The following is a 24,455-nucleotide window of genomic DNA, read 5'->3' as shown; positions in this document are numbered from 1 at the left end:
TTTAGTCAGTCAAACTGAGCAAAGCTCAACCTGTGAACACTGCTGCTGAAAAACCACTCTGACCCTGTGATCTACTGGCCAGCCAGGAGAAGGAAGAAAGCTTCACATATATTTTTATTGGAGAACCTGAACACTGTGTAGGTGATTATGATCATTCTGCACCTTCCAATAAATTAGAGAATGACATATTCAGTAAGGTCAGTACATGTCAATAGAAAGACCTTTACTACATACACTCAAGGAAAGAAATTCAGATACTTCAGATACTATCCCCTACATTGGCCGGACTCTAGCTACAATAGACCAATCATTTATCACTTTTTATGAAAATATCTCATTGGGCTTTAAATATTTATACATATACAGAGAGCCACAGAACTACTTAGGTTAGTTTTCACCCTACTAAACCATATTTGGCCGAATATTAATCTCGCTGGCCTTACGAAATAACAGGACACGGTGAATCCAATATTCAGGAAAAAGGTAAGCCAGCTCTAATATGGTAACCAACGCTGATAATCCTTGAGAAGTACAATATAGGAAGAATTATCCAGTAAACATTGTAGAACCTTCTATAATTAAATGCCTGATCAATGATTTAATAAAATGATTAAAGCTCTTCTATTTTTAAATGTGAATCTATGTCATCTCTATGTAGATTATTTTTGGTTCTTTGGAACATTCTTGTAAAAACACTGAACAAACTCATTTAAGACTACAGTATTCATGTAAACCTAAACCAATTTTATCAGCGAAAAAAAAAAAAAAGAGTAAGGAGCAGCAGCTAAATTGTTTGTTTTGTTGCTTTGAGCCAGCATACTGACCATATACTGCAGGTCATTGGCCTTTGGCCTACTTTATCTGATTTTCTTGTAGCTTTCACTTCCAGCCTATATTTAGGCCAATATATAATAATAATAATTGTAGTAATATTAATAATAATGTTGTCTACAATGCAATGCTGCTTGATTTCTTGATTGCCCTTATACTGTACAGAATATTAAAAACTGAGGGGGAAAGGCAAGAAAAAAAGACTCATTTAGACATTTAGTTTTATTTAGCAAAAATGGTCTAGAATGTTGTCTAGAAAAATCCACCATCTTCTGTTCTTTCCATTTGAATCTTTCTCAGTCTCTGTTGCAATTTACTTGTGTTCCTCACACTTTCATTTTTTCAACATTGTCAATAGAACCAGCAGGGTCCATTTTATAAAGCATGAAGTGGCCTTGTACTTGAGCAGCACTGAGTTCTGTGTGGACTGCTAGCACACGGTCTGCAAATCTTTCCCCCTCTGTCACAGGCTCTAGCGGGTAGAATCTTCTGAACATCTGAGTTAGCTGGTAGCGTGTGCAGTGGCCAACATACTGCTTTAGGTCCACACGACCAGGCCTGATCAGAGCTGGGTCAAGTCTGTAGCACACAGGGACAAAAAACAAAAAAAGGCAAATTAGGATAAACAAATAAAGTACAAGACTGTACACTACTTCCCAACACAACCAGCAGAATACGTACAGAAGCACCATGAATGAGATGAAATGAAATAGCATAGGTAAAAATGTCCAAAACAGCTGATGATGCTTCCATGTCTTGAAAACAGCTAAAATCCTGTTCTTTTCCCTGATGCACAACAAGATGTTTATTCACTGACTGGTACACAGAGACAAAATATATTCAGGGGAAACTTCCCTTAATGTTTATAATCTAAAGTGGGGTTTGGAACCAATAAGACAAATTAAAAGAACTGCATAATGACTCATTTAAAAGTGTGTGAACAAGCCATGATTCGGAGTAAATTAGCATATGAGTATTACACTGTTTACTTCTCTCTGGATCAAACACAACACAACTAAAGACCAGTCTGCAGTTTTCTCCTAACAGCTGATGCACTGCTCCTAAATGAAATAGGATACAGTGCTTTATTTCTACCATCACTGTATATTTGCCAGAGTGAATGGTTTTAGTTCTTTGGACAAAATGTACTATTAAATTAAAAGGAACTATAAATATCTAACATTTTTAAATTATATTACTTGTGTAAAAAATAATAGCTGTCCTCTCATAATTAACAATTAAATCAGTTAAAGTCATGATTCTGACTAGGGTACCCCAGCTTCAGGCACTCGCTTTAATAATTATTAATGGCGAGTCGTTCAGGTACACCACCATCACCATGTTTGACGATGTGGTGTTCTTACTGTGGAAGGCTGCATTTGCTTTCCAATAAGACATAAAGGGACATGTGTTGTGTTGCCAAAAAACATTCCAGTGCATCTGTCCATAAAACAACAGGGTATGGTACTTTACTGCAAATCTGGGACAAGCATTAATGTTTCTGTGGGAAAACATTAGATTGTGCCTTGCTGCTCTTCTATGAATCCCATTTCTCACTATGGAGTCATGAAAACCGACTGAGGCTGCAGTTCTTGTTCAATGTTATATTCCAGCTGATATATTTCTATTCCCTATGTCTTCTTGAATTTGAGGCAGAGTGTATTTATTAATACTTTGTAGTGACTACTTTACTTTGAACAGATACTTTGAACAGAGGCATGCAAACTATAACTAAAATACAAGAAAACAAGTAACTGCTGAAGTTCTACAATTTAGTTCACAGTGTTCAGCAACTAGGCAAATACAAGTAACGTTAAAATTTGTCAAAATTAGAAAATTAGTGCATATTTTGCACTAAAAACAGCACATTTGCAAACTTGGACAAATATTCAACATATTTCAAAGAAGCCAAATATGATATAACAGCACTGTTTCAATAAAAAAACTGATCCAAACCTCTCAATGAAGTTAGTAGTCATAAAGACGATTCTGGCCTCGGAAGAAGCAACTCCGTCCAAAGCATTAAGAAGTCCACTAAAGGTGAGCCGCCCCATGCCCTGGTAGGCCAAAGGGTCTGGGTAAAGAGAACATAAATAGAATGTCTTATTATAAAACATATGGGAATGGTGATCAATGACCTTTATATTTAAAAACTAAAACCATTCAAGCTTTACATGATTGATGAACATCAATGACAGGGTAGACTACGCTAAAGAACAATGTAACTCAGAAAATAAGGTGTACAAACAGTCAGTTATAAAACATTTATAAAAGCGCCCCCTGTGGACATACTCTCAGTGGGTGCCAGCTCCCGGCTGACAAAGGCAGCATCCACATCCTCCAGAAGAATGATACTCTGCTGTGGAGCCACGCTCAGCAGGTGGTTCAAGCGGTCATCTGACAGACTGCGATCACTCAGACTCATCAAACAGATGCTGTATCCCAAGTCCCCAGCCAGGGCTGTTCTGTACAAACGCATACATAAAACTTATATATACACAAAAACCTGTAATCTAAGGTAAATTTCATATGCATTAAACCAACTGCATTTGTTTAACCACCCTTTCCTAATTTTATACTGCACATACTGTTGGCAGCTCAAGGACTACTATACCAGCAGCAGCTGGATTTTGCATATTTACATGGTGAAGTTAAACTTATGCCATTGTACTGCAGTGATGTTATGCAATTATTGCCGCTAGAGCTGGGCAATATGACAATAATACACAATATACTTTTCTAAGCATATCAAAGAAATTGTTAGAAACAGTGTTATTAGACTGGTTTAATTACATGAAGTTTAATTAAAGAGTAAAAATCACTGTACTCAGTATGGGAGTATCTGAATAATAGTTTTTAAAAATTGTTGCAACTGATGCATTTAGTCTTTGATTACATGTATTGTGTTAAATATCGTTTATTGTATAAATGTCTTTAAATATTATGATGTAGGATTTTTACCATATCGCCCAGCCCCAATTGTAGCATAATGTTTAGGTGTAGGGTAAACAAGGTCACTGTTCTTACATGAAGCTACTCTTTCCACAGCCTGGTGGTCCATACAGTAGATATCCCCTTCTGTATGGGATTCCTAAACAAAAATAAAGAAAACAAAATTGTGTGTGTTTGTGCATATTTTTTTTTCCAGATCTCAAAGAACCATATGTTTGATTGTGAAGATGTACCTCTCTCAATATACCACTTCGGATTATTAATGAATTCCTTTACATCATCCACAATCCTCTCAGCCACCCCAGTCTCCAGGACAACGGAGGATAAGGGCCGACGGCGGCGGGGGAAGCCAAATGGTCTCCATTCTGCTCCCATAGCAGTATACATCACAGTGCGGCCCTCCTCCTGCTTCAGAGCCAGCTCTCGAGCTACACAAGCAAGCAAGATCCAAATCCATTTATGAAATATAGAAAATTCGGAGGTCTTAGAGCTCTTAAGACCTGCATCAACTAAAATACATTTTACGGCTACTGATTGGCTCATACCTTCCTGCAGTATATTGAAAAATATCTGCCGGTCTCTGCCAAGCGCTGTAAACGTGACAGACTCCCACGGTGTTCCTGTGTTCAGATTCATCATCTGCTTCTCTCGGATCCTTTCCACCCTTATCCACTTATGTCCATACCTACAATAAACAGATTCAACAAATATCAATAAATAATTTACATTAATAAGTGCACACAGTGTCACTGACAGAAAGCATAGCGTTATTTCCACTGCTGTCATTTCCACAACCTTCACTTTAGACAGGTCCACGAGGACACATTTAATGAAATAAAAATGACCAATTGAAAGGTCTGTGGTGCCTCACCAAATGATGTGGTTTCCAGGACTTGGGTGGAAGTCAAAGTGTGTGTGGATCCGTCCACTCTCATGCTGAATGTATGAGGTCTCCACACTTAGATGCTGCGTACGCTTGGCATGCTTGGTAATCCAGCTCAGCAGCCAGTGGTAACTCTTATCTTTGCTGGGAACCTCCAAAGTGATCATGTAATTCCGTCTGAAGAAGATCATGCCTATCTGTGCCCCCTTCCTGGCAAATGCAAGAGCCGTGCCCACACCCACCAGCCCGAAGCCAGCCCCAAAGTAGGGGTTGTCCTTCAAAGCTCCAAGGAAATCGGAAAGGGTCATTATCTGGATGGGCTAAGTGTGTCCTTCGTGAAACACCATTAGTCTAACCGTGTCTTTCATCCGATGTACACTCTGTAAAACAAGAGATCACACACATATTCATTTATCCTCAAGATAACCAGCCACTGAAACGGCTTTAAGCATGTTCAGATGCCAAATGTCACTAACCAGCACTGTGCAATTCTGTCACTGAATCTGACCAAAGGGAAAACACACGCTGCATTACCTACCTTTATGGTATGGACATCTCACTAAACCGTGTGCATCTCATGGTTTATTTAATGCACTTTCACATAAATCCATTCTTGCAGCTTAATCCAGTGATTCCGGTGCTTCAGAGACGTGGGAAGCCTCGTCCCCCACACAGGTACTCAGCAAGCGGCCAGGACGATCACATGGCCACCACAATGACACTGTCGGTGTTCAGGGGAACGTTTCCCCCTGGAAACGAGAGCCACCCAAACAGTTCCGTGCTACATGCTAAAGAGAAACTACGGACAAAAACACAATATCTGTGAAACATTAATAAAACAAAAACGTTCTTTAAAATCCAACCTCGATCGAAATGTCAAAAACAATGCTCTAATCTGAATCTTTTCGGTAGAGCAATAAGATTTGTGCTGGTTTTGTAAAAACAAACGGCGCCGCCCGCACGACGATTCAGTCGATATCACAAATGCAGGTAATGTGAGAAATTTAATAGAAAATAACCCGCATTTTGTTGCTCGTCAGCTATCTTAGGTGGCCTGGTAAAAAGCTGGGCCTATAAAAACCCCAACATTGCGTCTGAATTAGACTAAAAAGACTTGAGCTGAAAATGCGCTGTTTTCCAGAGTGAGATCAGCTGAAACCCCAGGCAGTAGGTCCTACTTCTGTTTCGTTGGGACCTCCAATATTCTGTTATACTTCTGTCAAAACACAGATTTTACTATGTTTAAAACACTCCAAGTGTCTTTAAAATGTATTGGTGATTTAAGAATGTAAATAAAACACAGAAACTGAACGCAGAAATAATTCTTATTCCTATTCTTTAGACCCATCATCAAAATACTAGTAAAAAAGTAATCTCATCTGTTTGTTTTGCTTGTCTAATGGTCCCTGATGTCCCCAACACCACTATCTTTTATTCCATAATCTATAAGCAGGTGCAGGGCAAGTGAGGTTGGATCACTTCTACTCCCTGGAGCAGGTGCTGGTTCAGCCATGTGAAGAAACACTGGTCCATCTCACTCACTCCTTCACGGCTTTTCCAACTGGGGTTTGACAGCTGAAGCAGGATGGAGGACCCAAAGCTAAGCACTGAACTGTGCAGTGAGGTCCAGCTTCATGACCGCGTACAGCAGGAGAAATCTCTGACAAACAGGGGTTAGAGAGCTACACTTTTATTCTAGTTTGAGGAGATAAACATGCCCAGCTGGCACCAGATGCCAACTTGACATCAGAAAGAAGTTGGGCTCTTGACGACAGACAGTAAATGCTAATTATAATATGAATATCAGGTTGGCAGGTCAAAACCCAATTGTACAGATGTTTCACGTTGTGTTGATGTTAACTTTATTAAGTTTAGCAGACGTCGGACTTTGGTCACCATAACTCACAACTCAGTTTCGGCATTTTACGTTGTTGTGACGTTTGGAAGATGTTGAATTTTGGTTACCCGACATCACAACCTCCATTCAGCCAGATAACAACGTCTTGTGATGTTGGAGGCTAGCCTATAAGGCCATTTATGCAGTTTATTGAGTTAATTCTTGTTCTGCATTTGTGTGTGTTTATTCTTAACAGTTTGTAACCAAGAGAAAGCTGTAATGCAAGACAGGGTTCAGTCTGGAAGTCAGAAGAAGAAAAAAGAGAAAAAGAGAAAAGCGCAGGATCAACCAACATCTTTGTCTCTGGATAATGTTCAGAATCCTCAGCCTCAAAGACAGAAAAATCTAAGTAAAAGAGCTAAAGCCTCAGTTCTTAAGGCGAAAACGTCAGGGCACTCAGCCCAAGGTGAGCAAACACTAAAATGAATTATTTTTAAATGCTGCAGATGTACTTAAAATGTATTCACAAACTCTGCATATTATTGTGTTGAAGATCATGTGGAAGAGGGCACAGAGCACATGTTTCGCACTCACATATGTACAGAATGCCGACGCTGCTTTAAGACACGCTCTCATCTGATGGAGCATCTGCGTATCCACTTTCCTGACCCCAGCCTGCAGTGCCCCACCTGCAAGCACTACTTCACCAGCAAGAGCAAACTGCGTGTCCACATGCTGAGAGAGTCTGGTGAGAAGCTGCACCGCTGTCACTTATGTGAGTATGGTGCAGTGGAACGCAACACTCTGCGCCGCCATCTCATCAGTGTGCATGGCCATCCAGGAGAGGAAGATGGGGCCACAGACCTCTACACATGCCCGACCTGCCACAAGACCTTTAGTCAGAGTCAGGCATTAAAGAGCCATATGAAATCCCATCACATGCTGTTCGATGGGCAGCCTCTGCCCTGCTTCCAACAGGGATGCTCTTTTCAATGCACAGAAAAAAAGCTGCTTCAGAAACACATATTGGATGTGCATAGAATCAAGGCCGTAGAGTGTCGTCACCATGCCTGCTGTGCTTTGTTTGGATGCAAGGAAGATATGGAGGCACATTTTCGGACCCATCAGGCCTTTCATTGCACACAGTGTGACTTTACATGCTCTAACAAGAGCCGTTTTCAGCAGCACAGAAGACAAGGCCATGCAGGAGACAAACAGCTCAGCTGTGGCTTCTGTCCTTTCACTACTTTCAATCCAGTGGATTTTGACCAGCATGTAGGCCACTTTCACGCAAATGAGAAAACTCATAGATGCGAAGAGTGCAGCTTTGTTACTGCTCACAAAAGAGTCCTTAAAAGACACATGCTGATGCATACAGGTGAGATTACCTTTACAAATATATATGCTACATAGGTTGTCTAGTCCCTGTAGGGAAGTATTGCCAATAGACTAGGACTCTCTGGAGCAGATGAACATGAACCTATTGGCACCTTGCCTAATGCCAGGCGTGAGCTAGAGGGGTATAACCCCCCCCATCATTGAGCTGTGGAGCAGTGGAACTGTGCTCTCAGGAATGATGGTGCTCTATCCAAAATAGTTGGGGTGAGTTGGGGTCTTAGAGATGAGATGGGGTGAGGTGGCAATCATCAGTTTAAAGATCTAAAGAGGTGTCACAATATGTCCAAGACATAAGATAAGATAAGATAGTCCTTTATTAGTCCCGCAGTGGGGAAATTCCCCACCATGTTCACCATTAGTGTTGGACATCCACACATACGTACTAGTGCCCAGAACGGTGGGCAGCCATCTCTGTGGCCCCCGGGAAGCAGAGAGGGTTAAGGGCCTTGCTCAAGGGCCCAAGCCTGGGTAGACCAAATTCCACCTATGTCCAGGACTAATGGTGAATACGCTTGTCTTGTATTGTATATGGACAAAAGTATTGGCACAGCTGCTCTAAATTCTTCTCAAATAAAGGGTATTTAAAAAAAAAGCAGAGTATCCTGCTTTTGTTTTGAACCCACAACCCTGTCATCAGTAGCCCGGTGCTCTAACTGATATGCTATATAATGTATATTGCAACTTTACAGTAGGAAATAATGTTGGAGCATTTCTGTTGGTCCATTCATCATGAAAGTTCAACGCAATGTAAAGAACAGCAGCAGGATTTGTATTATATAAAAACAGGAAAAACTAAAGAGTTTTTGTGTGCGACAGTGACGATATACATTGTGGCTGCACGGTGCAGTAATACTGATTGTGGTTGTATTTGTTTATTGATTTCTGCAGGAGAAAAGCCCTACAAATGTACTTTGTGTGAATTTAGATGCCGGGATGAAACATATCTCTCCAAACACATGTTGACACACTCTGATGTCAAACAGCACATGTGTTCTGAGTGTGGTTATGTAACTAAATGGAAGCATTACCTGAATGTCCACATGCGCAAACATACTGGTGATCTCAGGTGTGTTTCATTCTTGTTTATTATATATTTTTTTAATTTTACTTATTTCAAGTAACAAAATGAGTTTTCTGTGCCCACTTTTAGGTACAAGTGTAACCAGTGCTCATACCGTTGTCACCGCATCGACCAGCTGAACAGCCACAAGCTGCGGCATCAAGCAAAGACCCTGATTTGTGAGGTCTGTGCTTACTCTTGCAAGCGAAAGACTGAACTGCACAAACACATGCAGCTCAAACACTCGGTAGGCGAAGACCAACAGCCTCCTCTTTACCAGTGCAAGTTCTGCCCATACACAACAAAATATCGACAAGCTCTTCACAATCACGAAAACTGCAAACACACTCGGACAAGGGAGTTTCGCTGTGCCCTCTGCTCTTATTCAACATTTAGCAACACCGGCCTTTTCCTGCACAAGCGAAAAACCCATGGGTACGTGCCTGGCGATGCCAAGTGGCTGGAGACATATGCAGAGAAAGAAAGACAGAACAATTCAATGGATATGATGCAGAACTTTTATTCTAAAGTTGTTGGCTCCAAAAAAGTAGTTGAGAAGCACTCTGAAAGACAAGGAGATTCAAGGGGTAATTCACAAAACCCAAATCAAGAAGATTCAGAAAATCCTGTTGATGTTAATCTTCATATTCCTCAAAGTTGTGAAACAGTAAACGGTTCAGACACTGCCAGTACCATAGTGGAACATCAGGGAAGTTTAGATGTTCATTCATTTGGAGATGAGACACTCAAAGTCAGTGAAGGTCAGTCAGTTGTCTGTGAGCCAGAGCCATGTTCTATTTTAAACCCAATAACATGCACTGATAGTGCACAAATAGCACACTTTCCTACTGTGTCAGAAGACCGGGAAATCACAGCTATGGCTGTTGATGCCTCTCCAAAGTCTCACACATCATGCAATGTTCCTCAGATCCGTTCTGAGTCTGTAAGTGAAGAGGAAGATGTTGCTGCATCGGACCGCGAGGAAGGCAGTGATACTGAAGAGCAGGCACTAGAGGGAGGAAATGGTATGTTGCAAGAAGGGTCCCAAAGCTCAGTGGCCCATGAAGCAGCCTCCTCTGTTGATGATGCAGGTTCAGAAACGCTGCTCAAGGTTATGAGAAGACAGGACAAAGACCAAGCTGAAGCACTGATACTGGAGGGTAGGGTGCAGATGCTGGTGGTCCAAACCCAGGACAACATCTACCAGTGTGATCACTGCTCTTATTTCACGCGAAAACAGGCAGCCCTAGTGCGGCACTGCAGATCATCCTGTCAGGTCATGAAAGCAACTCTCCAGTGTAAGGACTGCGGGTTACGCTTCAAGCAGTTGCGCTCATTTAACACCCACCGTCTCAGAAAGTGCAGTGCACTGCATAAGAAGAAGAAGATGTTCTCTGTTGTGAAAACATCGGAAAAGATAAGAGATCAAGGAACTGCACAGGCCCTGGACGAACTGTCTAATAAGAATCAGCCTGAATGCCCAGTGTCACCTGTTTTAGTGATGGATCGGTGCAAGGAAAACGTGCAAAGTCCAGCGGGAGATAAAAGGGTAGACACCACCCTGAAAGATAATAACACAAACCGTGCTTCTGTTTCTGAAGAGTCCCTGGGCTTAGAAACTGTTGAAACCTGTGGTTACCATGAAGGCAATAAGTTGACCTGCAAAACGTGTTCCTTTTCATGTAGCAGGAAAGCTACGATGGATCGCCACCTCACAGCTTGTTTCCCTAAAGAGAAGCTAACTGTGAGTGAGCCAGATGATGAAAACAGTGAATTAGATTGTGAGCATAAAGAGCAAGACGGAGAGAACAGTGAAGCAGAAGGAGAGAAAATAGCGAAGACTGCTAAGCGATTTTCCTGTCCAAACTGTCCATTTGTTTGCCAACAGAGGAGAGCGTTAATGAGCCACGAGAAACGTGGCTGTTTAAAGCCTGGCGAGGTCCAGTGCCAACAGTGTTCATTCGTGGCCCGATCTGAGAAGTCTCTAAATCATCACATCCTAGTTCACAGTAAAGACAAGGACGTTAAACGAGGCAAAAGAGCTCAACTTCACTGTGAGCTTTGCACCTTCACCTGCAAGCAGGAGCGATGTATGGCACATCACGTTGCGCTGAAGCATGAGGGTGCTCGCCCTTTCCACTGCCGCTTCTGTGATTTCAGCACAGCAAGACGCCACCGCCTGGATGCCCATGAGTCATTGCACACAGGTATTGGCAGACACTGCTGTGACCTGTGTGGTCAGACCTTTGGCACCTCATCCAAGCTACGGCTGCATCGCCAGCGGATCCACGACAGACAGGCCACCCACTTCTGCTCTCTTTGTGACTACAAAGGCTACAATCCAACCGACATTAGCCGCCATACCCTCAGTTGCCATACAGGAGAGTTGAGCCATCCCTGCAACCAGTGTGAGGCCCGCTTCAGCTCTGACATTGCCCTGAAGCAGCATTGTAAGCGGACACACCAGACCGCCAGCACCCATCGCTGCACTGAGTGTAGCTTCGCCTGCAACAGCAAGGTCCTCCTCAAAGCCCATGTGCAACATGAACATTCTAAAAGTGAGAACATCACCTCACAGGAAAATCCTGCCTCTAAGCTTGTTACCGAGAAAAGTCGCAGAGTTTCCCTTACCCAGCAATGTCCAGATTGCCCTTTCACCACTGGAAAGAGGTTGTTGCTCATCCAGCACATCTTGGATGAGCATGAAGGGGGACCTCCAGTGGAAAAAACTCTCAAGTGCGACATCTGTGGCTTCTCTTGTTTCCATCAGCTGGTGTTTGACCAACACATTCGCTCGCATGGCGGTACCTGTCTCTACAAGTGCACTGAATGTGACTTCTCAACCCGGAACAGGCAGAAGATCACCTGGCACATGCGCATCCACACTGGAGAGAAACCCTACCGCTGTGAGAAGTGCAGCTACACCTGTGCTGATCCTTCTCGGCTCAAGGTATTCAAAGTCATTGTAACAGCATGGCTATACTGTTTGTCGGAGGAACTACAGCACAGTAATCTTCATAAGATGTCAGAGTGCGTAATTTGGTCACTCTGTCTACTTTGCAATTTGTTTAAGCAGTTAATGTTCGAACAAGGTAGCATTGGGACGTAGTTACCAGAAATTCTAAGAAGAAATGTCGTCTTAAAACCTGCTCATGCAGTTCTCACAAAGTTTCAGACATTCACCAGTGTTTTGATAATGGGGGATTTGTTCAATTTACAAGGACAATGGAATCAAGCATTATAACAGCAGAGCTGTGAACAATTCTGCAGCTTAAAAAACTTTTCTTCTTAAAACATTGTTCTTAAATTGTTGTGTTCATTTCAGTATCACATGAGGATTCACCAGGACGAGCGCAAGTACCTCTGTCCAGAGTGTGGTTACAAATGCAAATGGGTTAACCAGTTGAAGTACCACATGACAAAACATTCAGGTAACAGCCATCTAATAGAGATGTATATGTTCATACACCGATCAGTCATTACATTAGTACCACTAACAGGTGGAGTGAAAAAAAAAAACACTTGGGCAGCAAGTGAACAGTCAGTTCTTGAAGGTGATGTGTTCAAAGCAGAAAACACAAGCAAGCGTAAAGATCTAAGACACTAAGATGGCTAGATAACTGGGTCAGAGTATCTCCATAGCATCGGGGTGTTCCCAGAGCTGGCCCAAGGCATTCTCGAATTACGTGGCCGCTTAGGGCCCCAACACCACTCGGGGGCCCCCAAGAGCACCAAGGTATCATAAAAAAAAAAAATTCTCTCTCTCTCAGCAAATCGCTCTAGGAAAATTAAAAGACACACCAGCTCCCACCTTAGGCCTTCCATTTCCTTTTTTTGATTAGTTTTTTCTGGCCCAGGGAGAAAGGGAATTGCGCAATATGCAGAGGTGGTTGGAGTTAGGAGACCTGTCAATAATAGGTGCCTTCCTCCCATGTCTCAAAAAAGGAATGATCCCTCTGGTGCTGAGGTGGTGGTATGGGGGGCCACAAAGGAAAATCTGCTTAGGTCCACATAAAGGCTTGGGTCTGCCCTGGCTGTTCCCAGTTTGCAGTGGTCAGTACCTACTAAACATGGCCCAAGAAAGGACAACAGTTGAACTGGCGACAGAATAATGGGTACCTAAGGCTCACTGATTCAATCCATAGAGGCCCTACCTCACAATTCCCAAGACTTAAAGGATCTGCTGCTAACATCTGAAGGTCCTTGGATGCCACAGGACATCTTTGGAGGTAAATGCCTTGATTGGTCAGATCTGTTGTGGTGTTTCAATATTAGGCAGGTGGTGTTAATGTTTTGGCTGATCGGTGTACATAATCCACTCTGTTGTTTAATGTTTAAACTATGTATTGAATGCCATTAATTCTTCATTATGATCTCCCTTTGCGCTCTAAAAGGAGCCAAATCATATGCATGTGAGGAATGTGAATATCGCACAAACCGTGCTGATGCCCTGCGCATCCATCGTGAGACACGCCACCGAGACGTGCGCTCCTTCATCTGCGAGAAGTGTGGCAAGGCATTCAAGACCCGCTTCCTGCTCAAGACGCACCAGAAGAGGCACAGCGACGAGCGGCCCTACGTGTGCTCCATATGCCAGAAAGGTTTCCGCTGGCCTGCTGGCCTCCGCCACCACTACCTTTCCCACACTAATCAGCTGCCTTTCCGCTGCCTCTACTGCCCCTATCGGGCCAAGCAGAAGTTCCAAGTAGTGAAGCACTTGCGTAGGCACCATCCGGACCAGCCTATGCAAGGTGGGGTGGATAAGGATCCTGACACATGCACTGTCCCACTGCAAAAGGCCCGCCTTAGGCCAGGAGATGACCAGCTGGCAAACAGACAGGGTATTGCACAGAAAGAGAAAGACACTGACACTGAAGACCACTAGTCTACATTTTATGTGCTTTTAATTTCAGAAAAGACACAGCAGCTGTCCTGTAATGAACTTCAGCCTAATTGGATCTGGAGTTAATGCCTTTTAGCTAAATTAATATAGTTAGTTATAAAGACTTGTGTATTCATGGGGAAAATCAATTAATTCATCACATGAAAAGTGTTGACAATATTTATTTAGGTCACTGCCTAATCGCTTAGCAGGCAGCTAAGAATAGTGAATGTCCTTACCTGACTGACTGACTGACTGAACGATTCCACATTGTTGAAATGTGCATGTGCAGTAGCTTAGCTTTGGTTTTGAAATCTGTCCTCAGGGCATCCCAGACATTTTGCTATAATATACCTTGCAACACACTCTTTAAAATAAAGGTGCTTCAGATAGTTGTTTGGGTAATGCCATAGAAGAACCGCGGTTGGTTCCATAAAGAACTGTATTTGTAGAGATATGGAGTTTAAAGTACCTTTCAACGGCCTAAAGCTGTGTTTTTTAACCCAGCCCTTCAAATTCTAGTGCTTTTCATGCTTCCAACACACGTGATTCAACTCATTAACAAGACCTTTCAAAGTTGCAGGGGGTGAGTTAAAGCACTGTGTACACTAAAATGTGCAGGGCAGGATGCTTCCAGGACCAGGGTTGAGAAACGCTGGTCTAAAAAACCGTCATATGATGTAAAGGTTCTTCACACTTGTACATCTCTACTAGGCATCGCTAGGCATCTCTACTAAATAACCATCTGAAACACCTTTATTTTTGAGAGTGTGGCGTTCAAGTTGTTATAGCAAAAAGTCTGGGCTGCCTTAATGACAGATTTCAAGACCATATGCACATTTCAACAATGTGGACACACTTAGTCCTGGACTCCAGGTTCGCCCACTGGTCACGTAATCATGAATAGCTATCGAGCACATCCCAGAATGACAAATTTGTCTCAGTTTTTTTACATTAATTTAGTTCTGGCTGTGTTTAGCAGGATAGCACACATAGAAGATATTTTATATACTTTATTGTTTATTTATGGGTGCTGTTATCATCTTTACAAGGAATAACATGGCTTAATCATGTAAAATTGAATGGTTCACTGCAGTTTTCTAGGAGAGAATGGCACTATAATGAAACTGACCACATTCCATTCTTGAATCCAACATTTATGGACAGAAGAGCTGTACAAAGTCACACCATCCTTACAATAAGACTACCGGTGATGAGATCAGCATGGATAAAGACACAAGGCTTTTAGGAAAATTCTTTGGGTTTTGGTATATTTCAGAAAGCAAGTACCACAATACAAGATCAGGATCAAGATATCTTGAAACAATTTAACAACAACAAATACAAGTACAGGTGACAGTAATAAATCAATATCTCTAATAACTTCTGCTTCTTCAGACGAAGCTACTGCTACTTCTAAGACCACACACATACACATTTAAAGTTTTTTTAATTATTATTGCAGCTTATTTGAAGGGACACTGCTTAGTAGCTTGTAATAGTCCTACAGCCTGAAAACGATACTTATCCATTAGTTTATTCTAAAACTGGGGGGGTTTTGCTATACTACAAATACTGACCATAGGTGATTGTACAGCTGAGAAGGCACTATACTGACAAAAGGTTTAAGCTACAAGTTATTTTTTTTTATTTTATATGTAAAATGTTATTTTTCCACTTACATCTATATCTCACATGACAACAGCAATAAAACCTGAATGCTAAAGCACAAAGCTTCTTCGGTTTTGGTGCATTTTGGACATTATGTGCAAGGCAAATACAACTTCAGTTTTATATTGATAGCAGTTCTAAACTCTTTCTAATTTCTAATGTGTACACACAGCAGCACAGATTATGATCTTGCACAAGTTTATGAATTTCACCCTTCCAATGAATAGCAGCACAGAATTTTGTCAGTGCCTTTCAAGGGGGTTAGTGCTGTGCTGCATGTTCATTTAGGACGCCTCGGTGATGTTAATGTGCACAAACAGCGAAGAGGGGCACATGCTTGTGCCATCCCTGGATAAAAGATGGATGTGGCGGTAGCCTGAAAGGAAGAACATATCAGTTTAATTGACCATTTAATCATTCATGAGTAGCGCACTATTTTGACTCTGTCCTGACTGCTCACTCACCCGACTGAATGCAGGAGAACGGCACTGTGTACTGTCCTATAAAATCATTCTTGGTTGCCATATCATAGTCCTCCACAACAAAGCGTACCAGTGCCACCTCCGGGGTGTGGACCACAAACTCTAACGTTTCATTCCAGCATGGGTTGAGTCCTGCACAGAAGGGAACAGCATTGCTAAGACTGTGCAAAGTCTATGGTGCTGAAAGTAATCAAATCCCATTAAATGGAGATGGATTTCTTATGTTAACATACACTGCATAGACAAAATAATTCAGACACTGGATCATTTGAGGGTATTCAAGAGTTTATCCTTCTTTTGTGGGATTCATTGTTTCTACTGTCAAGGGAAGGTTGTTGGAGCATTGCTGTAAGGATTTGATTGCAGTCAGTGACAAGAGCGTTAGTGAGGTCACCCCACCTCATCTCCAACTCCCCAACTAATCCCAAAAATATTGGGTAAAGCACCATCCATCATTCCAGAGAACATAGTTTCACTGCTCCACATCTTAATGCTGGGGGGCTTTATACCCCCCTGTAGCCCACACCTGGGATTAGACATAGTGCCATGTTCATGTTTATCTGGTCTGGCCGTACTTCTCTACAGGGACTAGACAAGCTGTGTATGCCTTGATTTTCCTTTTTATATGGCAATGTTCTTAAGATCGCTCACATCTTTTCCCTCACCATTGTTCTCAATGTAGCTGGTCTCCTGTTTGGTCTGGTCCGCAGGTACTCCATATATTTCCACCCTTACAAAAGGGTCTACAATGGAGCCTTCTTTGTTGTTTACCTTAGGGAGCTGCTGGCCACTGATTACCTAAAAGCGAAACGTCAAGGGATCAGACATTGTTATTTTTAGCTATATTTAGTTATATTTGTCTCACTCAAGTTATGCAAGCCTGGATTAGGGCTGATTAGTGAACTGTTCATTGCCTGAATAGTGAGGATGAGGGGACCGTAATCCTTGCGGTCCTGGGGCCTGTCCGGATTGAAATGTTGCTCACTGTTGCGCAGGATCTCAGGTTTCAGAACATATCCGCAGCGGTTACTCTGACTGAAGAGCCCATCATTAAGATCCATCTCCAGACCTGCCGTCTGGAAGTTTAAAGCCGCTGTGGATCGGAGCAGTATTGACACTTAGTGCAGTTTAAGATGCACTACATTTGTACAAATTACAATTTTAAAAACTATTATATTAGATTTACTAATGTTCAGTTAGCTTCCACCACCATTAATTAACACCCAATTTACACTTTCTTAAGCTGATTTAGCTTCAGTCAAATTAGATTTATTACTGCCTTACCCATTTGGCATCCCACATTCCACATGTCCTGAGGGCAATAGTTTGACGAGTCTGTTCTTAGGCCACTAGGATACACTCTGGTAATCTGCCTTGTGTTGTGCTGAACAACGTCAGCAGCTGTGGGCATATCGGACGCACATGTTTAGTAAAGAGAAACAGTACATTGTATTGTAAGCACATATAAATATGAGTCTACCTGCTTCCTTGATGATTTTGCGTGCCTTAGACTCAGAGAAGGAGGATATGTCATAAGGCTTGCCATTGATGCGCGCGTGTTCAAAGGTGGTGAAATGCTCGTTCTTGCAGTATATGACGAGGTCTGAAAGCTCCTTGGTTAGATTTCGTTTTGATTTCTAGTCAACAGCAACAAGAAAAAAATCATTAACCAGAGAACAATAGAAACTAAGACTTGGTTTGGATATCCCACCATAGTTGATTTGTAAATGTTTAACCAACTGTTTACTTTCATTACCTAGCTCTAACCCTAATCCTAATTCTAACCTAATCATTTTCCCTGCATGCTGCATGACAGATTGACAGGGCTGGACATACTACACTGAAAACTGCCAATAATCGCAATGAGAGAAAATTAAAAATATATATTTTTCTCCCTGTGTGATTATTGACGGTCCTCAGTATAGTGTGTCTATACCCATCAATCTGTATCATGCGGCACTGTTGAGCCCTATATTTGCCATCCACCTGCATCCTTGGATGACCACAAGACACTGAAGGAACATGGCACATCTTTACAAGATTTACAACACAGTTGTGAGTCATGGTTCAGTCATCGCCACAGGGGACTATCCAAGTAAGAACAGAACAATAAACATTGTAGTTAGAAACAACATGTTTGTGTGTCCAGTTAAATATGACATGTTGAGTTAAAACAGATAGAAGTGTGTGTTAATTAACACCTGACTTCAAACTTTGCCTACCTTGCTATCTAATGGTAAGCTCTCTGAGGTCAGGCTGTCCCTGCGCAGTTCTGCAGAATCGTCTTCATCGCTCACTTCACCACTAACTGGATTGTCTGCATCCATAGACTCCTCTAGTCCTCCAATCTTCTTGCCTTTCACCAAGACTTTCCCCTTTAAATCCTGAAACAAATGTAAGTGTTTGAAAATAACGTTTGATACGTTTCATTCATTGATGCATACAAAACATACACTGATTGAATAGAATGCTCTCTGACTAGAAGAAAGATTGTAAGCCAAGTTTATCTATTATCTATTAACTGTAATAGTTAAAACAGACGCTATTTGGATAAAAGTATTGGGACACACCCCTTAATCACTGAATTGAATTCAATTCCATTGCCACGAGTGTATAGAATCAAGCACTAAGACATGCAGTCTGCCTTAGCAAACATTTGTGAAAGAATGGGTCGTTCACCATCCACCACCAACTCAGTTTATGAAATTTTGTCTCTCCTAGATATTCCACAATTAACTGTGAGTGGTATTATTGAAAGTGGAAGCAACTCCACGTAAAAGAGTATGTAAAGCAGGAATCCTAATAGTACATTAGATCTGCCTATTCTGAACAAAAAAAACATCATCATAAATTCTATGTCTAAAGGCCAAGACCAGTTGACTCTATGCTCTGATGCAAACAGTATTTGAAAGTAGAATAATAGTGTTCAGAGCTGGCAATAAGTACAAAGCAATGCCTAACCATTGCTCACCTCTGGAGATGGCAGCACACTGACTTTACCATCGACTGTAGACTTCAGGAGCATGTCACCAAGGATATCCTTTAAGAGCTGAGCCATGACTTTCTGTTGCTCCGCATTGCATCGGTTTTCAATAGACAAGATAACTGGGTACTCCGAGGTCTAAAAGCAGAGTAATGGATAGAACGAATAATAAAGACTCATTTATCCTGCACTAGGGCTTGATTTTGCACATTTTAATAAGGGCTATTTTACCTTGAAGGCGTATTTGGCCACAGTGGCAATTACATCTTTAAAAAGTATCTTGGACGTGAAAGTGTGCCCATGGTAAACAACAGGCTCTCCATTGGAACCATCCCAGCAGTCAATCTCCAAACAGCGACAACCCCGTTTCAGAGCCCTACAAAGAGGTCATTAGCTTCTTCAGAAAAGTTGGGTAACCTTTTACTGGTTTAAGTAGGCAAGTTCATGCTTAACGAACTATATATAGAACATCATTGTGCATATTTTGAAAAATCAAGCAAGTATAAGGATTTAATACTAATATAAACCACTTAGTAGTAAAGAAGCCTGTGTTTTTTACTGAATGTAGGCCTCTATGCTGCTCCTTCCTTTTAGCTGGTCCTCTAGAAGGTATGTGTTATGCGAGGAGGAGATAAAGTAATGGTTGAGAGGTTGGGTCATGTCCTGAAACAGACGCTGGTCTTCTGGGTTGAAGATAGCACCATCAGCCGAGGTCAAATACATCAGGAAGCCATCTATTGACATGGTGTGATTGGTTTTGGCTGTACAGGAACACATACACAGGAAATACTATATGCTATATTCAATAAATCAATAAATCACGAATGCATATAAATGATACTGTACTTCCATTAGTCTCTCACAATGAGAAGTACATAACATTAGTTGCATAATAAAGTGCACTGGCTTTCCTTGGTTGTATATTTATAATTTAAACATCCTGCTAACTGATTCCTAGCTGTTTGTGCTGCGAGACACATTTGCATGTTGATGGTTAACTATTTCTGAAAGTGTCTTCCATTGTAGACAGTGTTGTTTCAGAAAGTCACCAGACCAGAAATTGGGTGAAGTACCGTTGCCCATGGCGGACAGTACCTGTCTCTGAAGGTTCATATCTTTGGATCAGCTCAAGCGCATGGTCATGACTCCTGTCTCCTTCCAGTTGCTCCTCTCGCAGAAACTCCTCCAGATCACAGTGTGAAAGTGTTTGTCCATCACTGGAATAGTCTTGAAACAGCTCCAGAACATCCATCCTCTGGGTAAGCATCTTGTAGAACTGGACAAATTCTTCACCCCCTAGAAAGCCGGTCTGACTTTTATCAGCCATCTGTGCCAAGAAGAGTAAATCAGTCCCACACAGATAGATAAATTCACCTGTAACATTACATTCTGTTCAATATTATATACTGTAATCTATGATCTGTACTATGTAGGCATTTGGGATTGTATTAGTGGTGCCACCGTTTGGTTGGAAGATGTAAAGTTCACCTTAAAAAGAGAGCTTGCATGATCTTCATTCATGTCCATGTTCAAGAGCTTCAGCAGCCTGCGAACCTCCTTATAGCTTATCCTGCCATCATTGTTTTTGTCTGCTTTTAGGAACAAATCAGAGACCCATCTGAGCAGAGAACTTGTTAAAGGAAAACCAGAGATCAAATCCCACAAAGGTTTATTCAGTCACTACCACAAGTTGTCTCTTATTTGGTAAGTACTATGTAAGTTATGTAGTCATGGGAGGGAGGCATTAAAGCATGGCCCTTTAGGTTAAGGTTGGATGAAGGAACAGGTCATTAAACGGGGTCGGAGTGTGAGATGCACATTAGAAGGATACTGGTCGAGTTTCTGACTTTCGCCCATGTTCTCCAGGTTGTCTATGAGGGTTCGCATGCCCTGAATCCAAGCCTGAGCCTCCTCTGCTGTATCAGCCACAAGGTCCAGGTTCCCACGCCGGCCACGGAAAACGAGCGTAAAGCAGCGTTCTGGAGGGAACTCATCTGCTACACTGAGGAACACCTCGGACTCATGACCCTCACGCACTGCCTCCACGTCAACTACAGAGACTGCAGGCGCAAAACGTTGCAATTAAAACAAACAGCATTAAAACAAACAATGGTGCAACACTGTGGATCTTGATGTGCCAATTAATGCTCACTGTTAGGAGTCACTTTTGACTTGAAACACTTAGGAGAGAGGGACCATACAGAGACAGCATGTATGGCAGCATGTATGGCAGCATAATCTGTGGTTTATCAAACTAATGGAACTGTAAACATTAACGGCTGCGATCAGACCGGAAAATGAAAGCATCACATTTTGCTTCTTCTATCTTTTTCTGATTATGCAAATGAAGGTTTCAATCAGAACCCAGAGTTCCACATTAATCCACATAAATTCTGTCTAATCCAGCAGAAAGGGATGAACATGATGGATTTCAGTGTGCATACTAACAATAGCCTCTCATGCTGGGGAGGGTTTGACACATTTTCGGAGTACCTACAGGTTGAGTAGGAGTTCATAGCCCAGCTGGATTTGTATGCAATGGTCTTGCAATCGTCCATCAGCTTGTAGTGACGGTGTCCTCTCCAGATACGAGACTTCGCTTTTCTCAGGACACTTCCAGCCTTCATGGTCTCGAGACTAGCATCTGGCTGGACACCTGAAAGATGGTAGAATAAGATACATCAGTAAAGCATGTTCAGCATGTTATCATATTATGTATATTGTTTGGTCAATTATGCCAAAAGGCAGGATGCAGGGTTGGGGGCAGAGGTGGATTTAGGTCAGATGAACTTACAAATGTTCTGGGGAGATTCCATTTCCCACGCGTGGCTTATCTGTGGACATTAATGTTTATTAATTGTTTTATTTTAATCACCTTCGACCTCATGTCAGTTCCACACATTGTTTCATTGTTGACTATATAATCAGAGCTTAATCCTCCAGTGACGCACAGTGAGTGATCAAGCTGTTTCTTGAATGAAATACATGTGGCGAGGAGAGATTAAACACTCACACTGTAAGCCATTACTGAGATTGTGGCGTGTTAATTGAAACCCAGTTAATCCAGCCCCTCAGGCCTTGCTGCTTAGCTCTGTGTGGTGTCATTCATGGGCATCCTCTGGAGGCAGGGCGTGAACAACATTACAAAGAGCACATCTGAGAGATGGCTTGCCCTGGGAGGGTGCGATAACTCCCTTGAGTACTCTCAGGTTTTCTGTACACTGTTTTGATCCCTGTTTTTTTCTTTGTTACTGAAGAAAATCTAAATGGAGAAAACTACATTTGTTTCAATCCAGTATCCTCTTGCAGTAGACTTTTGAGGCAGAGGCAGCAAAAAAGTAATAGTTTGACTAAAATAGGACCACAACATTTGCCAATAATTCGATTTTTTAAAATTAGAATGAACCCTCCTAAATTTACTTAATTTTATTAAATTTATTCCATTATTCCATAAACCATGTCTATGCATTTTGAATGGGAACAACAGTCTTATCATTTAGTGAAACTTTATTTTTCTGTGACTTTTATCTTCCCATAATTCTCATTACCACAATGACAAGTTCTCTGCTATGTATAGTAATAAGATAACATTGTAATATCAATTTTAAATCAATGAACTCACCCAGGTTTGCTTTATATTAACCTGCCATACATCAGTGTTTGTATACAACCCCCAGTAACCTTATTTGATCTGTTTGGGTTCCAGTACCTGCCATGTTTTGTGAAAATGACCCATTTTGCTTGGAGTCATCCTGCCAGTGTTATATGTAATTTTGCCCAGAATTAAAAATCTGCTAATAAATGTACACGTGCTACAGAGCCAGCAAGCATGATAAGCACAGTTGTGCGTCATGGCTAAACTGGTCCACTTGTTGTTTGATATCAATTGTTCGAAAACAAAAAATCTTTGCTTATGAAAAGTCTTCTCAACAGACATTTTAGTCTGTGAACGCCAGCCAAGAGTGTAGACTTAAGCATTCTTTCATTGTGTGATTTATTCATATTTTACAGCTTCATGTTAGTACTGGCAGTCACACTTAGAGTCTACTTTACAGATTTTCACAGTACAGGTCAGTATGCGCTCTTACAGAAGAAAAAGCTTCCAGAAAGTACAAATGCATTAAAATATAGGTTAATGTTCCATCCCTATATAAGTTATGTTCCATCCCTGCTGTAATGTGAACCTTAGCCCCAACTGCAGGCAGAGGGGAATTTACAGTACAGAATCACATGTAATGAAAAGATAGAGAACCAGCCATACAGCAGGCATAGAGAGCACTTACCAGACAGGAAAGCGTCCCCTTAACCCAGACTTTGCAGTGTAGGAAAAGCAGCGGCTGCGTGGGGCCTGCGAGACAGGGAGTGTCTTCAGGGAGGCTGTTCCCTCTGCTCTGACTGAGCACACTGAACTAAAGAGAGACAGGCTGTGAAAGCAGAGTTGTGCTCAGTGCTGCTGTCCTCCCTCTGCACAGCCTCCCGCCCTCCCTGCATCCATCCCTCCTCCTCTTTGCTCCTTCCTCACCACTCCCACTCTCCCTTTTTCCACTGTCATGCTGCCAGGCTTCCATTTGTTTAAACTGTGCCACTCTTTCTTCTGTCATCTTTCTTCTGTGCATCGAACACCACTTTATTCTCAGCCATGAAGCAGTCTCCTAACATGGCTGCGTTCAGAACAGCCTTGTCTTCAGAGTGGCTTTCGTTCATACTGTAGCTTTTAAATAAGTATTAAAGCATGGACAATATGACATTGGACCAGAGTTTGGCACAGTTTGGTGATTTCTCTATTCTTTCGCAACAACTAACCTGGTTATTACCTGCTGAGGTTAAATCAGGTGTGTTGAAGCAGGAAAAACACCAAAGTGTGCAGAAATCTGACCCTCCAGAACTTGAGTTCCCCACCCCTGCATTAGACCATTCTCCAGAAAGCACAATTTCAGGTTACCCAACTTTCTACTAGAATTTCCCATAAAGATCATCAAGATAGGGAAATCATGGAAGGCAGTTGATTTCATCCAAGGATGCATCATGGTCTTCTGAGGCTTCTGGGCACAAGTGTCTGAGAAGACCCCCAAACATTCCAACAATCCTATGTGGAAAATCAATTGTATCAAAATTAATGAAATCAGTGATCTTAATATTAAACACCTGAGAAGTTATGGTTCATGTTCATATTTACTTTCATATTGTTTTGAAAATAAACCTTATTATCTTTATATATGTGCAACATCTTGTTGTGTGTCATCATAACCCAGCTAACATGTCCATGTGGGGCCTGAATAGGTAGCCCAACCGGGAACCAAAAGATTTTGTCTTTGAGGTCCATGTTCTGTTTTTAAAAAATTGCAAGATTTTGTCTTGCTTTCAGTATCGCAATATATTGTGGTGTATTAAATTGTAAACCCTGTATCATAATGTTTATTGTATCACCAGGTTCTTGCCAATACACAGCCCTATTAACTCATAGGTTTGGTTAATT

The 24,455-nt window shown here is 41.8% G+C and overlaps 3 protein-coding genes across 3 annotated transcripts; 1 reads left to right on the top strand and 2 right to left on the bottom strand.

Annotated features, from left to right (window-relative positions):
- Window positions 1-1,003: 1,003 nt before the first annotated feature.
- On the bottom strand, window positions 1,004-6,184 carry bcs1l (BC1 (ubiquinol-cytochrome c reductase) synthesis-like). The gene is made up of 8 exons (XM_072685626.1): window positions 5,205-6,184; window positions 4,655-5,046; window positions 4,329-4,468; window positions 4,017-4,211; window positions 3,859-3,922; window positions 3,124-3,296; window positions 2,788-2,905; window positions 1,004-1,410 (listed from the first exon to the last, which is right to left on the bottom strand). The coding sequence occupies exons 2-8, from the start codon at window positions 4,972-4,974 to the stop codon at window positions 1,158-1,160; spliced, it is 1,263 nt and encodes a 420-aa protein (XP_072541727.1). The 5' UTR covers window positions 4,975-5,046; window positions 5,205-6,184; the 3' UTR covers window positions 1,004-1,157.
- Window positions 6,185-6,218: 34 nt separating this feature from the next.
- Window positions 6,219-15,568, top strand: znf142 (zinc finger protein 142). The gene is made up of 7 exons (XM_072685623.1): window positions 6,219-6,339; window positions 6,760-6,969; window positions 7,057-7,881; window positions 8,790-8,967; window positions 9,052-11,911; window positions 12,287-12,392; window positions 13,356-15,568. Exons 1-7 carry the CDS (start codon window positions 6,252-6,254, stop codon window positions 13,844-13,846), a joined length of 4,758 nt encoding a protein of 1,585 aa, XP_072541724.1. The 5' UTR covers window positions 6,219-6,251; the 3' UTR covers window positions 13,847-15,568.
- Window positions 15,043-23,424, bottom strand: plcd4b (phospholipase C, delta 4b). The gene is made up of 16 exons (XM_072685624.1): window positions 23,263-23,424; window positions 21,774-21,813; window positions 21,477-21,635; window positions 20,811-21,039; window positions 20,468-20,597; window positions 20,075-20,306; window positions 19,539-19,740; window positions 19,211-19,355; window positions 18,968-19,117; window positions 18,219-18,380; window positions 17,477-17,633; window positions 17,281-17,397; window positions 16,911-17,089; window positions 16,662-16,794; window positions 15,979-16,128; window positions 15,043-15,890 (listed from the first exon to the last, which is right to left on the bottom strand). Exons 2-16 carry the CDS (start codon window positions 21,793-21,795, stop codon window positions 15,799-15,801), a joined length of 2,259 nt encoding a protein of 752 aa, XP_072541725.1. The 5' UTR covers window positions 21,796-21,813; window positions 23,263-23,424; the 3' UTR covers window positions 15,043-15,798.
- Between the last annotated feature and the right edge of the window lie 1,031 nt (window positions 23,425-24,455).

This window comes from Salminus brasiliensis, chromosome 8 (genome assembly GCF_030463535.1).
Source record: "Salminus brasiliensis chromosome 8, fSalBra1.hap2, whole genome shotgun sequence".
Lineage (NCBI taxonomy): Eukaryota > Metazoa > Chordata > Actinopteri > Characiformes > Bryconidae > Salminus > Salminus brasiliensis.
This window is presented reverse-complemented; position numbering and strand designations above follow the sequence as displayed.

Coding starts and splice junctions, on each gene's coding strand:
- bcs1l (XM_072685626.1), bottom strand. CDS start 4,974: ATGACCCTTTCCGATTTCCTTGGAGCTTTGAAGGACAACCCCTACTTT. Junction 4,469..4,654: donor CCTGGAAACCACATCATTTG/GTGAGGCACCAC, acceptor TGTTTATTGTAG/GTATGGACATAAGTGGATAA. Junction 3,297..3,858: donor TGTGGAAAGAGTAGCTTCAT/GTAAGAACAGTG, acceptor GCGTTTGTACAG/AACAGCCCTGGCTGGGGACT.
- plcd4b (XM_072685624.1), bottom strand. CDS start 21,795: ATGGAATCTCCCCAGAACATTT. Junction 21,636..21,773: donor GGAATCTCCCCAGAACATTT/GTAAGTTCATCT, acceptor ACCATCTTTCAG/GTGTCCAGCCAGATGCTAGT. Junction 17,398..17,476: donor CAAAATCATCAAGGAAGCAG/GTAGACTCATAT, acceptor ATATGCCCACAG/CTGCTGACGTTGTTCAGCAC.
- znf142 (XM_072685623.1), top strand. CDS start 6,252: ATGGAGGACCCAAAGCTAAGCACTGAACTGTGCAGTGAGGTCCAGCTT. Junction 6,340..6,759: donor GAAATCTCTGACAAACAGGG/GTTAGAGAGCTA, acceptor TATTCTTAACAG/TTTGTAACCAAGAGAAAGCT. Junction 12,393..13,355: donor CCACATGACAAAACATTCAG/GTAACAGCCATC, acceptor GCGCTCTAAAAG/GAGCCAAATCATATGCATGT.